The 14171-nt window shown below is 53.4% G+C and overlaps 2 protein-coding genes across 4 annotated transcripts in view; one reads left to right on the top strand and one right to left on the bottom strand.

Moving 5' to 3' along the window:
* The window catches only part of NTMT1 (N-terminal Xaa-Pro-Lys N-methyltransferase 1), an 18463-nt gene extending 10204 nt beyond the window's left edge, over positions 1-8259 (bottom strand). The window contains exon 1 of the mRNA XM_073022008.1: positions 8163-8259. The gene's annotated coding sequence lies outside the window, so the exon portion shown is untranslated. The remainder of the gene's footprint in view (positions 1-8162) is intronic.
* C12H9orf50 (chromosome 12 C9orf50 homolog) lies at positions 5639-14171 on the top strand. 3 transcript variants are annotated; one of them, XM_037994177.2, is made up of 7 exons: positions 5639-6286; positions 6525-6612; positions 6716-6832; positions 10349-10512; positions 12085-12226; positions 12431-12575; positions 13207-14171. In XM_037994177.2, exons 1-7 carry the CDS (start codon positions 5776-5778, stop codon positions 13282-13284), a joined length of 1245 nt encoding a protein of 414 aa, XP_037850105.2. In that variant the 5' UTR covers positions 5639-5775; the 3' UTR covers positions 13285-14171. The 3 variants fall into 3 exon arrangements, with proteins under 3 accessions (XP_037850105.2, XP_037850106.2, XP_008004164.3); XM_037994178.2 differs by having other exon boundaries at positions 12431-12586; XM_008005973.3 differs by having other exon boundaries at positions 12085-12247; positions 12431-12579; positions 13181-14171.

Genomic DNA, 14171 nt, shown 5'->3' with positions numbered 1-14171 from the left:
GCTGGGACTACAGGTGTGAGCTACCACACCCGGCTAATTTTTGTATTTTTAGTAGAGACGGGTTTTCACCATGTTGGCCAGGCTGGTCGCGAACATCTGACTTCAAGTGACCTCCCGCCTCTGCCTTCCGAAGTGTTGGGATTATAGGCGTAAGCCACTGCGCCCAGCCTAATTTGATTTCCTTCCTTCCTTCCTTCCTTCCTTCCTTCCTTCCTTCCTTCCTTCCTTCCTTCCTAACTCCCTCCCTCCCTCCCTCCCTCCCTCCTTTCCTTTCTCTCTTCTCTTCTCTTCTCTTCTCTTCTCTTCTCTTCTCTTTTCTTTTCTTTCATTTTTTGAGACGGAGGCTCGCTCTGTCGCCCAGGCTGGAGTGCAGTGGCCTATCTCAGCTCACTGCAAGCTCAGTCTCCCGGGTTCCCACCATTCTCCTCCCTCAGCCTCCCAAGTAGCTGGGACTACTGGCGCCCACCACCACGCCCAGCTAATATTTTTTGTATTTTTAAAGTAGAGATGGGGTTTCACCTTGTTAGTCAGGATGATCTCGATCTTCTGATGTCGTCATCCGCCCGCCCCGGCCTCCCAGAATGCTGGGATTACAGGCGTGAGCCACCGCGCCCGGCCTAATTTGACTTCTTTAAAAAAAAAATTAGAGACGGGGTCTCACCCTGTTGCCCAGGCTGATCTTGAATCCTGGCCTCAAGCAAGGCTTCCACTTTGGCCTCCCAGACTGCTGGGGTTACAAGCATGAGCCACCGCGCCCAACACAGGTTACAGCTCAAAACTTGATTAAATTGACTTTTGGGAATCTGGAAGGACCTCCCGAACTGAAAAGGGCCGCGGCGTTGCCCTCTGTCCATCCCCATCACGAACAACAGTTCCTTTGGAGGCTGCAGGCTGGGCTTTGAGTAAGAAGGGAAAAAAAGCTATTGGTCCTCAAATCCACCCATCTCCATTAGCATCCTAAAATAATACCGACCCCCCAAAAATAAATAAAATAAAAAATACTCTTGGCAGTGCCATGGGATTCCCACCCAAATAAGCAGAATAAGCCGATGAAATTTCCATTCCAAAAGCATGGCCCTTCCCTCAGCTCCTCCCGTGCAAAGAAATTCTGGAGCTATCTCCGAGGCAGCAGTGATGGAAACACGAGCTTCCAGGTGGGTAGAGCCTGTTAACATCTCCGAGCTTCAGTCTCCTGCCAGAAGAAGTGGAGCAATGTAATCATTACTCAACTTCTGATGCTCTGAGAGGATTAAACTTGTGGGACACTGCAAGTCAGACCTTCAGCTCAGCACCTGCAGTGGGTTCTCAGGAAATGGAAGCTATTATAATGACAATATTCACCCTAAGGTCATTTTTCCTAAACTATTAATAACATCCTGGTCTTGGCAGGGTGCAGTGGTGCACAACTGTAACCCCAGCATTCTGGGATGCCAAGGTGGGCGGATCACCTGAGGTCAGGAGTTTGAGACCAGCCTGGCCAACATGGCAAAACCCCGTCTCTACTAAAATACAAAATTAGCCAGACATAGTGGTGCATGCCTGCAGTCCCAGCTACTCGGGAGGCTGAGGCAGGAGAATCGCCTGAACCTGGGAGGTGGAGGTTGCAATGAGCCTAGATCACACCATTGCTTTCCAGCCTGGGTGACAACAGCAAAACTCCGTCTCAAAAATAAATAAATAAAATAATAATATTCTGGCGTTAGGTTTCCAATGCCTTCCTCTGAGTGGTGCACACAGAAGGTGCTTAAAGTGTGTTTGCTCTAAATGTACTGAAAGCTACGGGAGAAAGGGGATGCCAAAAAGCCCCATCTGCATTGAGTCCGCAGAACGTGTGTATGTGCATATTATTTGGCATCCCCTCTAGACTATTCTAGGTCCCAACTGCTGCCCCTGGTCTGAGCAAGCTTCATTTTCTGTGTCTCTATGCAAAGGGATTGATCCTGGGCAATTTCAATTGCTGGGGGATGTCTGGAATCTTCCGCCAGGGGGCAGCTCTGGTCCAAACTCTGCATGCCTAAAAATCCAGCCCTATCTTATTTCCTGTCAACAGAAGAGCAAGCCCCTTCCCCACACCCAGACTCCAAGGCCTTCCCAGGGCTGGCCAGCTTCCTGACCTCAAAGCCTCTGGCATCTCTGAATTCCCAAGCCTAGCACATAGTAGTTGCTTGATAAATGATGGCAGAGCGCAAGGTCTGGAGGGTTCTTTAGAAACATCTAGTTAGGCCGGGTGTGGTGGCTCATGCCTGTAATCCCAGCACTTTGGGAGACCGAGGCGGGTGGATCACGAGGTCAGGAGATTGAGACCATCCTGACTAACACGGTGAAACCCCATCTCTACTAAAAATACAAAAAAAATTAGCCGGGCGTGGTGGCGGGCGCCTGTAGTCCCAGCTACTCGGGAGGCTGAGGCAGGAGAATGGCATGAACCCGGGAGGCAGAGCTTGCAGTGAGCCAAGATCACGCCACTGCACTCCAGCCTGGCTGATGGAGCGAGACTCCGTCTCAAAAAAAAAAAAAAAAAACACAAAAAACCATCTAGTTAATCTGGTGCTTCTCAGCCATTAAAAAAAAGTCACATACCCTTTAAATAAATACAAAAATATCTCCCTCCCCCACTCAATATTGTAGCTCTCCAAGAAAGTATGTCCCTCCATCCCTGGTGAGAAGCATTGACAGAAAATAGAATACATCTTTGGCGACGTGTCCTCTAGTGAGTCACTCTGTTATTTGAATTACAAAGTCGTTTCTTCATTTTCAAATTATGAAACTATGCCATGCCAGTGAAATACTCATGTAAATGACCTTTGTCTCCCACCCCAGCTTCATAATACTCTATGAGCTTCCTCTCGGCCCTCTCCCAGCCAAGACTCAGAGATAAGGCCCAGGGGGTCCTGAGAAAAAAGACGCTTCTCCAGTATCACACAGCAAAACAGCAGACCATGGACTTGAAAGTGGGTATGTTAATTTCTTTCTCCTCTTCTCTCTTCTCTTCTCTTCTCTTCTCTTCTCTTCTCTTTTCCTTTCTGGAGATGGAGTCTCACTCTGTAGGCTGGAGTGCAGTGGCGTGATCTCAGCTCACTGCAACCTCCGCCTCCCGGGTTCAAGAAATTCTCCTGCCTCAGCCCCCCAAGTAGCTGGGACTACAGGCACACGCTGCCACACCTGGCTAATTTTTTTGTATTTTAGTAGAGACGGGGTTTCACCATGTGACCCAGGCTGGTTACGAACTCCCGAGCCCAGGCAATCTGCCTGCCTCGGCCTCCCAAAGTGCTAGGATTACAGGCATTAGCCACTGCAACCTGGCCTCTTTTTTTTTTTTTTTTTGAGACAGAGTCTCAAATGATCCGTGTAATGGATTAGAGTTGGAGATGTCAGCATGAGCTCATGTTTAGCTTAATATAAGTACAGATGGTTACCTATAGAAATATTTATAGATCTCTGGCCGGGCGCGGTGGCTCAAGCCTGTAATCCCAGCACTTTGGGAGGCCGAGACGGGCGGATCACGAGGTCAGGAGATCGAGACCATCCTGACTAACACGGTGAAACTCCGTCTCTACTAAAAATACAAAAAACTAGCCGGGCGAGGTGGCAGGCGCCTGTAGTCCCAGCGACTCCGGAGGCTGAGGCAGGAGAATGGCGTAAACCCGGGAGGCGGAGCTTGCAGTGAGCTGACATCCGGCCACTGCAGTCCAGCCTGGGCTACAGAGCAAGACTCCGTCTCAAAAAAAAAAAAAAAAAAAAGAAATATTTATAGATCTCTGTGTGTATAATAGTAAACACACACATTTCTTGGTCTGCCAGCTGAGACTGCCTGAAGGAAATGACATCTCAATAGCAAGAAGCACACCTAGCACCCAGGCCTTGAATCATTATTATTATTACTGTTTTTGAGATGGAGTCTCACTCTGTCACCCAGGCTGGAGTACAGTGGCATGATCTCAGCTCACTGCAATCTCTGCCTCCCAGGGTCAAGCGATTCTCCTGTCTCAGCCTCCCAAGTAGCTGGGATTATAGGCGCACACCACCACGCCCAGCAAATTTTTGTATTTTTAGTAGAGACAAGGTTTCATCATGTTGGCCGGGCTGGTCTTGAACTCCTGACCTCAGGTGATCCGCCCGCCTTGGCCTCCCAAAGTGCTGGGATTACAGGCATGAGCCACCGTGCCTGTAATTTCTAGGTCCATTGTATTCTGACTGCCTGCTCTTGGGGTGGAAGTTCTACTTCCAGAGCCACCCAGCCTGAGCCTCCCAGATCTGGAAGGCCTGGCTGCCCTGGTCAGAGTCCCAGTGCCCTGGGTGGTTATGGCCAGGGCATCCAGGACACAATAGCCTCACCCTCAGTCCCCAGGCCTTGGTGCCCACTGCTCTTCAGGTGCCCAGGGGTGAGGCGCGGATCACAATGACCCTGAAACAGCCCAGAGGCAGCAGGGAGGGGCTGGGAGAGGCACCAGGCAGGGATGATGGGCTCTCCCAAGGGCTAGCCTGCCTATAGAGAGCTCTAAACTCACAGGACTTTCTCAGGCCCTGCCCAGAAGCCCACCAGGGTGAGTGTGACACTGCCCAGGAGCCAGCTCAGAGCTGACAACAATCTGGGAGTGGGGTATGGTGGGGAGGAAGCAGGCTCAGAGACCCCTCAGTGTCAGAGCTGGGAGTAGGACTGGGGCTCTGCCTCCCAAAGCAGAGTTTGTTAGAAGTCTGTATCTTGGCCAGAAGTGGGGGCTCATGCCTGTGATCCCAGCACTTTGGGAGGCCAAGGCAGGTGGATCACTTGAGCCCAGCAGTTCAAGACCAGCCCGCGCAACATAAATACAAAAAATTTCCACCCCATTTCTACAAAAAATACAAAAATTAGCCGACTGTGGTGGTGTGTGCCTGTAGTCCCAGCTACTCAGGAGGCTGAGGCGGGAGGATCGCTTGAGCCCAAGAATTTGAGGCTGCAGTGAGCTATGATGGTGCTACTGCACTCCAGCATGGGCGACAGCAGGACTCCATCTCTTAGCAAGACCCTATTTCTTTAACAACAACAAAAAAAAGTGTCTTGGCTCCAGCTGAATCAGTATGGGGGCTGGGGGTAAGTCATCTGTACTTTCAACAGGCTCCCCACCCAGGGGTCTCTGAGGCACCACCAGGGCTGGGAGGCTGCTGGTCAGGTCTTTGTTACCTCAAGCTGGTTCCAGGTTTCCTAATTCCCAGTAGAGCACTAACGACGGTAACAGCTTCCACGATTTGAACACTGCAAGGCAGGCTAAGTGCTCTCTCTACCAGCGGTGATGCCATTTCACGGCTGCAAAGAGGCAGGTGCTGCTATTATCCCCATTCTGCAGACCAGAGCCCCCAGGGAAGGCAGAGGGAAAGTTAATTGGCTTGGCCAAGGTTACAAAGCTAGTAAGTGGTGGAGCTGGGACTAAATCTTAAATAATAAGAACTTTTAAATACTAAGAACGGTAGCTGGTCTATGTGTAAGCTTGGCCAGCGTGCCTGGCACTGTTCCGAGCTCGCTGTTCTAAGACTGGCATGTACGTGCTCATTTAAACGTCACAGCAACCCCAAAGCTGGCCACTCTTGCTGTCACCATTTTTCAGGTGAGGAAACAGAGGCTCTGGGAGCTCTCGCCTGAAGCCACTCGCTGTCCGCTGGGCCGGTGGCGCTCACCCTGCACCGCGCTGCCCTGCCCGGGGCACTATGGCCTGGGGCTGGACTATGCCCTCCCCACCTCACCCGGCGCCCCCCACCCACGCGCGCTGAGGGTGCGGTGAGCTGAGCGCGGGGCCAAGCATGTTCCGGCGTCGACCTCGCCCAGGGGCCCAGGAGGTGGCGCCCAAGGGGCTCCCTGGCGACGGCGACTTCCGACGCAGTAGCGACCCGCGGCTGCCCAAGCTGACCCCGCCTGCGCTCCGAGCGGCCCTGGGCGCGCGGGGCTCCGGGGGCTCGAGAATCCCGGGGGGCGGCGCCGCGTGGTGGCCGGAAGGGGACGCCGAGCCCGGTGTGGGCTTCGGACGCCTCCCGCCGCCGCGCCTGCCCGCCCTGCTCACTGCGAGCCGGCGGGCGGTGCGGAAGCGGGGGCTGCTGCGGTCTCTGCTGCTACCTCCCCTGCTCTCGGCCGGCGCATCCCGGGAATTGGCGCCCAGGAAGCCCGGGCCTGGAGAGCGCGAGCGCCCCCGGAGGGGCGTGGCCAGGGAAGACCCCGACTTCTTGGGCGCCTTCCTAGGAGAGCTCCTCCCCAGCAGGTTCCGTGAGTTCCTGCAGCAGCTCCAGGAGAAGTGCGCCGAGGAGCCCGAGCCACTGAGTGAGGCCCCGCGGGGCCCGGGGGGGCGGGCCCGAGTCATTCCTGGTGGGGGTGGTCTCTTGTGTCCCCGCACCCAACACCCTCACCACACCGGCTCAGAAGGATGCTAATGTTAGCTGAGTATCTCAGAGCCCTCGCAACCCCTCCTTGAAGGCTGGCCTGGTATCACCCCGAGGCCATATGACTAGGAAGGACCGTCCCCCAGCCAAGGCTCACAAGTGTTTCCTCCTGGCTTCAGCATCCCCAGCACAACATCAAAGTGGTGTGTTAGAGCACTGCCCAGGGTCTCCGCAGTGTCCCAACTGTTCCTTCCTCCCAGACCTGTGGTAAGCGTCAGTTCCCTTCTTCGTGGGGACGAGGTTGCCATCGATGTTTCCAGAGAGGGACAGCCTGGCCAGTCATGCCTGATGTGGCCTGTTTGTCTTTAAGGGGCCAGTCATCGCACCTCCAGGATAGTCTTACGAAGATTTCGCTCCATCAGACACCTACTCTGGGGCCCCTGAAGGGTGATCACTCACAATTCACCACTGTCAAAAAGGCCAACCAGTGAGTGACGGGAGGGATAGGGTAGGGTAGTGGAGGAAAGGGGCATTTCTTTCCTCCTTTCTTTCCTTTTTCCCATGAATGTATTCATCCATCCTTACATACATCTGTCCATGAATCAGATCTTCTATCAACCCACTCAAGATTCATTCGCCAGTTCTTGTATGAATCAACCCATCCATTAATGAGGTCTTCTACCAACACATAATTCATCCATGAATCCATTCATATATTCATTTTCCCATTCACCCATCCATCCTTGCATCCGTCTTATCCATGAACCAGGTCTTCTACAACCTGTTCATGAATCTCTCCATCTCTCCATCTATCTTTCTATCCACCCATTCATCTATCATGAACCCATGACTCCGTCCATGCATACATTCACTCAGCCACCTACCCCTGAATCAGGTGTCTTGTGGATCCATCCATCTACCTGGCCAACCAGCTAGCCAGTCATCCATCTAAAACTCCCACACTTCTATCCATCCATCCATTGATCAAGCATCCATCCATTGATTATCCATCCACTGATCAACCATCTACAAATCCTTCCATCCACTTGTAAACCCAGGACACTGTCCATCACTAATCTAGTCATAAAGCCATCCACAAACCTACATATCCATCTACATAAAAAGCCAGCCACCCATCTGTCCATCTACCCATACATTCATACTTCAGTTCTATTCAGACCCTTTCATTAACTCACCCCACAGTCCATCCACCCATCAACCCACCCACCCAGTCTTCCATCTTTTTGCCCATCCCACCATCATTTGTCCATGTCTTACTCTAACTTTTATTAGGTTTTACTATATGTTGAATATTGGGAGAAAAATAAGGGATGGAGGTAAGAGAAGAGCCTAGGCATTGGAACCTACCTGGGCCTAGACACCATAGTTTTAACAGAGGGGGAAAAGAAGACAGAAACAGTTCCTCCAGGTTAAAATTCCTCCAGGCCTAAGCAGGAATGAAGGGTGAATGGCACTACCCATGAGTTTAAAGACCAGAGAGAGTAAAATATATCACATACATATCATTCCTCATCTGATACCCATGGCAGACAAAACTAATGGATCATATTTCCCCACTGAGCCTCAGAACCCTTCCTTGCACAGTACTCCAGGTAGACACTACTGATGGATCAGAGTAGGAACTAGAAATGGATCACATGGCCAAGCATGGTGGCTCATGCCTGTAATCCCAGTGCTTTGGGAGGCTGAGGCAGGAGGATCGCTTGAGCCCAGGAGTTTGAGATCAGCCTGAGTAACATGGTGAAACCCTGTCTCTACAAAACTTACAAACCTTAGCTGGGTGTGGTGGTGCATACCTGTGGTTCCAGCTACTTGGGAGGCTGAGGTGGAAGGATTGCTTGAGCCTGGGAGGTTGAGGCTGCAGTGAGCCAAGATCGTGCCACTGCACTCCAGCCTGGGTGACAGAGCAAGACCCTGTCTCAAAAAAAAAAAAAAAAAAAGTGAAACACATTTATCAACCTCAGAACTTTCAACCAATCAGGCCAAATATACACATGACTTCTCACAAGATATAATAAATAAAAGTTTGGAATTCATTCTCTCAAATGTGAGCAAAAGCAGAAACAGACACAGTTACAGACTTTGATATTCAAGAGCAAATACTTGAGCACCTTACTGTGTGTGAGATTCCCTGGTAGGCCCTGCAGGGGACACTGGGGTGCCTCAGAACAGGCTCCAGTGGCCCTCAAGGGGAGATGCTGAGATTTCAGGCAGGCAGGCAGAGCTGGGTTATGCCTTTGCCTGGCCCTGCAGCCAGCAGAGAGCAGGGGTTCCTGAGCACACAACTGTTGGATGACTAGGTCCCAAGGCATGTAACCAGGCACTGTCCTGACACCTCCCAACTGCTTGGCTCTTTGGGGGTTGATGAAAAGCATTCCCTCCGCATCTACACAGACATACAGATGTGGTCTGATGAACGGATGCAGACATATAAATACGTGCATTCCAACAGCCAGCCATGACCTTCCTCAATAACAGAGCTATAGGTGGGTCAAGCAGGCCTTCCTGCAGCTTTGCCCTTGAGGCTGATTTTTTTTTTTTTTTTTTTTTTTTTTTTTTTTTTTTTTGAGACAGAGTCTCACTCTGTCGCTAGGCTGGAGTGCAGTGGCGCAATCTGGGCTCACTGCAACCTCTACCTCCTGGGTTCAAGTGATTCTCAGCCTCTCGAGTAGCTGGAACTACAGGCGCACGCCACCGTGCCCAGCTAATTTTTTTGTATTTTTGGTAGAGACGGGGTTTCCCCACGTTGGCCAGGATGGTCTCGATCTCTTGACCTTGTGATCTGCCTGCCTTGGCCTCTCAAAGTGCTGGGATTACAGGCGTGAGTCACCTCACCCGATTGAGGCTGAAATTAACAACAATAAATGGAACAATGTTATCTATGAAATATACATATAACAGATACCCTTGATTAAGGCCAAACCCTGTGCCAGGCCATGTCCTAGATGTCTCATGTAAGTCATTTGATACTCATCAAATCCAGGAGGATGGTATTATTGTGCCTATAATTTAAAGGGAAAAAAACTGCAAAATGGAGACTTGGAGACAGTATGCCAAAGGTCATATGGCTGGGATGGGGCATGATTGAGATAGACAGTTACAGTAACAGCTCAGCGGGTGGGTGGCGGTGGCTCACACCTGTAATCCCAGCACTTAGGAAGGCCTAGGAGGGTGGATCACTTGAGGTCAGGCGTCCGAGACCATCCTGGCCAATAAGGTGAAACCCTGTTTCTACTAAAAATACAAAAGTTAGCCAGGCGAGGTGACGCACTCCTGTAGTCCCAGCCACTCGGGAGGCTGAGGCAGGAGAATGGCGTGAACCCAGGAGGCGGAGCTTGCAGTGAGCTGAGATCGTGCCACTGCACTCCAGCCTGGGCAACAGAGCGAGACTATCTCAAAAAAAAAAAGAAAACAAACAAAAAAAACCCAGCTCCCAGTTAGTGATGTTTCCTCTGGGCCCCACAGACCCTGGGCTGGATGCTTCTACGGCCCATTTCCTTTCTTCACAACGCTGTAAAGTGGGCACAATATTCCCATTTTACAGATAAGAAAACTGAGGCTCAAAAGGGTCAGGACTGAAACCCAGGACTGCATGACTCCTGGGCTGGCATTCTTATCCTCTCTGCTAAATTGCTTTACGTGGGAGGGTGCCAGCTCTGGAACCAGGGTGCAGGTCTTGGCTCCACGCCTTACAGCTGCATGACTTTGGAATAGTCTCTGTGCCTCTGTTTCAACTATAAAATGAGAATGATAACAGCATTTCGTGGGGGCTGTGTGCATTTGGTGGGATGGTGTACCTCCGTGCTGGAGCCTGCCTGGCAGGAAGTGTTCCATTAAGGCTGGCTTCTGTGATAGGCGTTATCCATTCTTACAGACCAGTGTAGAGCACTTGTCCAGAATCTCACAGCGAGTCTGGGGTTGGTGGGTGTGTGCTGGGGTACAGCGGGGGGCTGTGAGCACAGGCTCCTTTCCCCTCTCTCAGCAGGCCCCACGGTGCACAGGTCCCCAAGCTCAAGGCTGCACTGACCCACAACCCCTCGGGGGAAGGCTCTAAGCCCCGCAAGCGGCGTTGCCCTTTCCGGGTGCGATTCGCTGATGAGACCCTGCAGGACACAACGCTCCGCTACTGGGAGCGCAGATGCTCAGGTAAGCAGACGGGTATGGGGAGCCTCGAGACTCCAGAAAGTTCCAGCCAGGAGGGCAGAGAGGCTGTAGCTCTGGGCCCCTGGAGTGAGGAACCGGCTTGCAAAGGCCAAGAGATCAGTGACCCTGCAGAGAATGTGCCTGAACTGGCCACCCTGGAGGATGTCAGGGTGACCTTCGAGGACCAAGTAGAGGGTCCGAAGTCCAGTGGAGGTGTTCCAACGTGGGCGGCACCTTGGACTGCTTGCTGCCAAGGGGTCTTCATACACTGTATCTGCCCACCTTGAAACCCGTAGCCAGAGCCTCTGGAGCCTACACTTGCTCCCCTCCGCAGCCCCTATGGCCTACAGGGGCTGGAGGAGGTCCAGATGCCATTGGAAGCATCTTCCTTTGACATCCATGAAGGCAGCCCTCGAAGGCTGCCTGAGGAGGTACCCGGAAAAGCCGAGAAGAGGAAACTTTCTCTCTCCTGGAGACAGCTGGCACTGCCTGGTCCAGCAAGGAAGCTAAGAGCCACCAGGCCCTGGATGTAATGGTGTCTGTTTTGCAGTTCCCAGTGAGCTTTCTGAAGTGTGTTTCGAGAAGCAGGCCAGAAGTCCCTGTTCTTACTCTGGTATAACCTTGACCAGGCTCCACCTTTTCCTGTGTACCAAGTGTCTTGTCTTCTCAGGATCCAGCAGCCCCCAGGGCCCCCAACAGTCAACTTCCTCTAGCTATTTATTGAGCACCTACTATGTGCAGTTTCAGGAAATGTCTGCCTCAAGGTCTAGCTGTGGGCGATGCCCTACAAACCTAGGACCTTCGCTGATTTGGGAGGAACTGATGCAGTCCCCTTAGCATCACAGGAAGCTGGAGTTAGAAGCTGTGATTTTTGCCCAACTTCTGTGTGTTTGGTGGGGAAACCGAGGCCCCAGAGGCAGAATGGGCTTGTGTGGGTGACAGAGCCACAAATAGAAGCCAGAGTGCCCCCGGGCCCCTCTTGGGAATATAAGGCCAGGACAAGCCCAGGAGAAACAATTTCATGTGAATGGCAGCTGGTGCATACGGGAGATGATTCCGTGTCAGCCACTGGCCATAAGGAGCTATCATAGTGTCCAGGGCAGCAGGGTGCCCAGGATATGTGGGGGCCAGCCTGCTGCTTCCCAGCCCTTTCCATCCTGCGGCAGCCATTGGGGAATTCAGGGTCCTTGGACCATCTCACATGGCTGCTGTTGGACGGGAAGAGCCCCCAGCCCTGAGACAGCCCTCCCTGAAGCCCCCAGCACTCTCAGCATGGTTTCTGGGATTTCTATGATGGGGTAAGCAGTCTCCCCACTGCGAGAAAGGGGGCACGCTTCTGGCTGCAGCACGACTGGGGATGCGCAGGGGCACAGCTTGGGTATAACAGAAACAGTCACGCAAGGTGGTTTTAAAACCCAAGCCTTCTCCGGAGGCAGCCAGAAGGCACTGGGGAGCCTGGGGTTGCCATGGAGACAGGGCTCTGACCGGCCTTGCCTGCCAGAGGGAGGAAAAGAGGGTGGGGGCACCAGTGCCCTCCTCCTGGGCAGGGATCTCACCCTGCCCTCTCTCCTGCAGTCCAACAGAGCGTCATTGTGAACCAGAAGGCTGCCCTGCCAGTGGCGTCGGAGCGGGTGTTTGGGAGTGTCGGAAAACGGCTGGAGAGTTTGCCCAAAGCCCTGTACCCTGAAGCCAAGGAGGAGACCCTGGCCAGCTCCTGGTGCTGGGACTGTGCTGGCCTGTGTGGCTCTGGGGAAGGGGATGGGACTCGCTGACATTGCCAGGGCTCCCCACCCCGCTTGCTTACAGACCTCCCCACCCAGCAGCAGGGGGGTTGTCAGTGTGGGTCCTCAAGGGCCCTGCCAGCCATGGGTGGGCCGGGGACTCAGAGTCCAGGAAGCTCATGGGGTCCTGTCTCCCCCAGGTCCACCCAGAAGACACAGGGCTATCTTTCTGAGGACACCTCCATGAACAGCAGCGTGCCCTTCTGTTCAGGGAAGAAGGCCACTGCTCAGAGACCGCGAAGCGGCCTCCGAGCCTTCTTGGACCCGTACGGCAACCTGGAGCAGGTGGGCAAATGGTGAGCCCCTGCTGGCAGCTGGCCCCGGGAGCAGCCCTGTTTGGTGGGGTGGCTGGGGCTGGGAGTGGATCCTCCCTGCAAGCCAAGTCACCGTGGGGGCTTGCAGTGGCCACACTGTGTTCCTGCATCTTCCTCAAAGTGCAGCAGTCAAGGGGTGGCTGTAAGCCAGGTGCCTGGGTTCCGTTCACAGTTCCTTTCTGCATCTCCCCTCCCTTCCCCTCCCCTCCCCTCCCCTCTCCTTTTTTGAGACAGAGGGTTGCTCTGTGGCCCAGGCTGGAGTGCAGTGGCACAATCTTGGCTCACTGCAACCTCCACAATGGGGACACCCACCACCACTCCCAGCTAATTTTTGTATTTATAGTAGAGATGGGGTTTCACTATGCTGCCCAGGCTGGTCTGGAACTCCCGACCTCAGGTGATCCGCCCAACTTGGCTTCCCAAAGCACTGGGATGACAGGCGTGAGCCACCGTGCTCAACCTTGCATCTGTTTCCTCATCTTTTAAAATGGGGCTGGCAGCACTACCTGCCCAACAGGGCTTCAGCATAGAATCCTGCTGGGAGCCCAGTCCCCTGCCCTGAGGTCCCAGTAGCAGCCAGCTGGTCCTCTGTCTCACTGCAGTCGGTCCTGAAGCAAGGCCGCCCTAAGGGGTACCAGCTCCTCCTGGCCTCCACAACACTGCAGCCAGATCAGAGGTGAACACCCGCGAGCCCAAGGCCAGGGACACACATGGGCCAGGCAATGAGGAGCGTCCTTCCTTGCCCACAAATAAAGGCACATCCCAGGTGGCTGGGACCTGCCAGTAGGTCTCACACAAGCCTTTCTGGGTACCTGATTGCTGGTCTCTGGGGGTTCCTGGAAGGAAGGGGATCGAGACACAGCCAGGATGAGGCTGAGGGGTGGGGGACAGGGTATCCCTGGGGTTCAGGACTTGTACCAAGTGAACCCCTCTTCCGGAAGGTGGGAGACCCTGCCACACACCTCAAACCTGGGAACATGCTGGGCACGATGGTCCATGCCTGTAATCCCAGCACTTTGGAAGGCCAAGGTAGGAGGATGGCTTCAGCCCAGGAGTTTGAGACCAGCCTGAGCAATGTAGACCCTGCCTCTTAAAAAAAAAAAAAAAAAAAAGCTGGGTGTGGTGGTCCACGCTTCTAGCCTCAGGTACTTGGGAGGCTGAGGCGGGCAGATCACTTGAGCCCAGGAGGTTGAGGCTGCAGTGAGCTGTGATGGCGCCACTGCACTCCAGCCTGGGCGAGAGAGTGAGACCTTGTCTCAAATATCAAACAACAACAACAACAAAACCCAAAAAACTTGGGACCAAGCCTTTGTCGACCTAGATCAGCCCACACCTGAAGCAGGCACCTGCTAGAAACTCAGCCTAGGGGTGGAGAACCCCCGCCCCAAGCTTCTGTCCTCCCCCTCCAAGCCTCCATCTTGACATCCACTGTGGAGTGAGGGCGTCCAGACTCCAGCCCAGGGAAAAGAGCCCTGTGTTAGTTTCCCGGACGGGTTGGTACCCTCTGGTCCGGGAAGGCAAAGCACCCGGGTGGGACTGGCTGGGGCCCGCCGTTTCTCTCCTAGTC

The sequence above is a fragment of the Chlorocebus sabaeus genome, chromosome 12 (genome assembly GCF_047675955.1).
Source record: "Chlorocebus sabaeus isolate Y175 chromosome 12, mChlSab1.0.hap1, whole genome shotgun sequence".
Classification (NCBI taxonomy): domain Eukaryota; kingdom Metazoa; phylum Chordata; class Mammalia; order Primates; family Cercopithecidae; genus Chlorocebus; species Chlorocebus sabaeus.
Note: the sequence above shows the minus strand (reverse complement) of the source record. Positions and strands in the feature narration are given on the sequence as shown.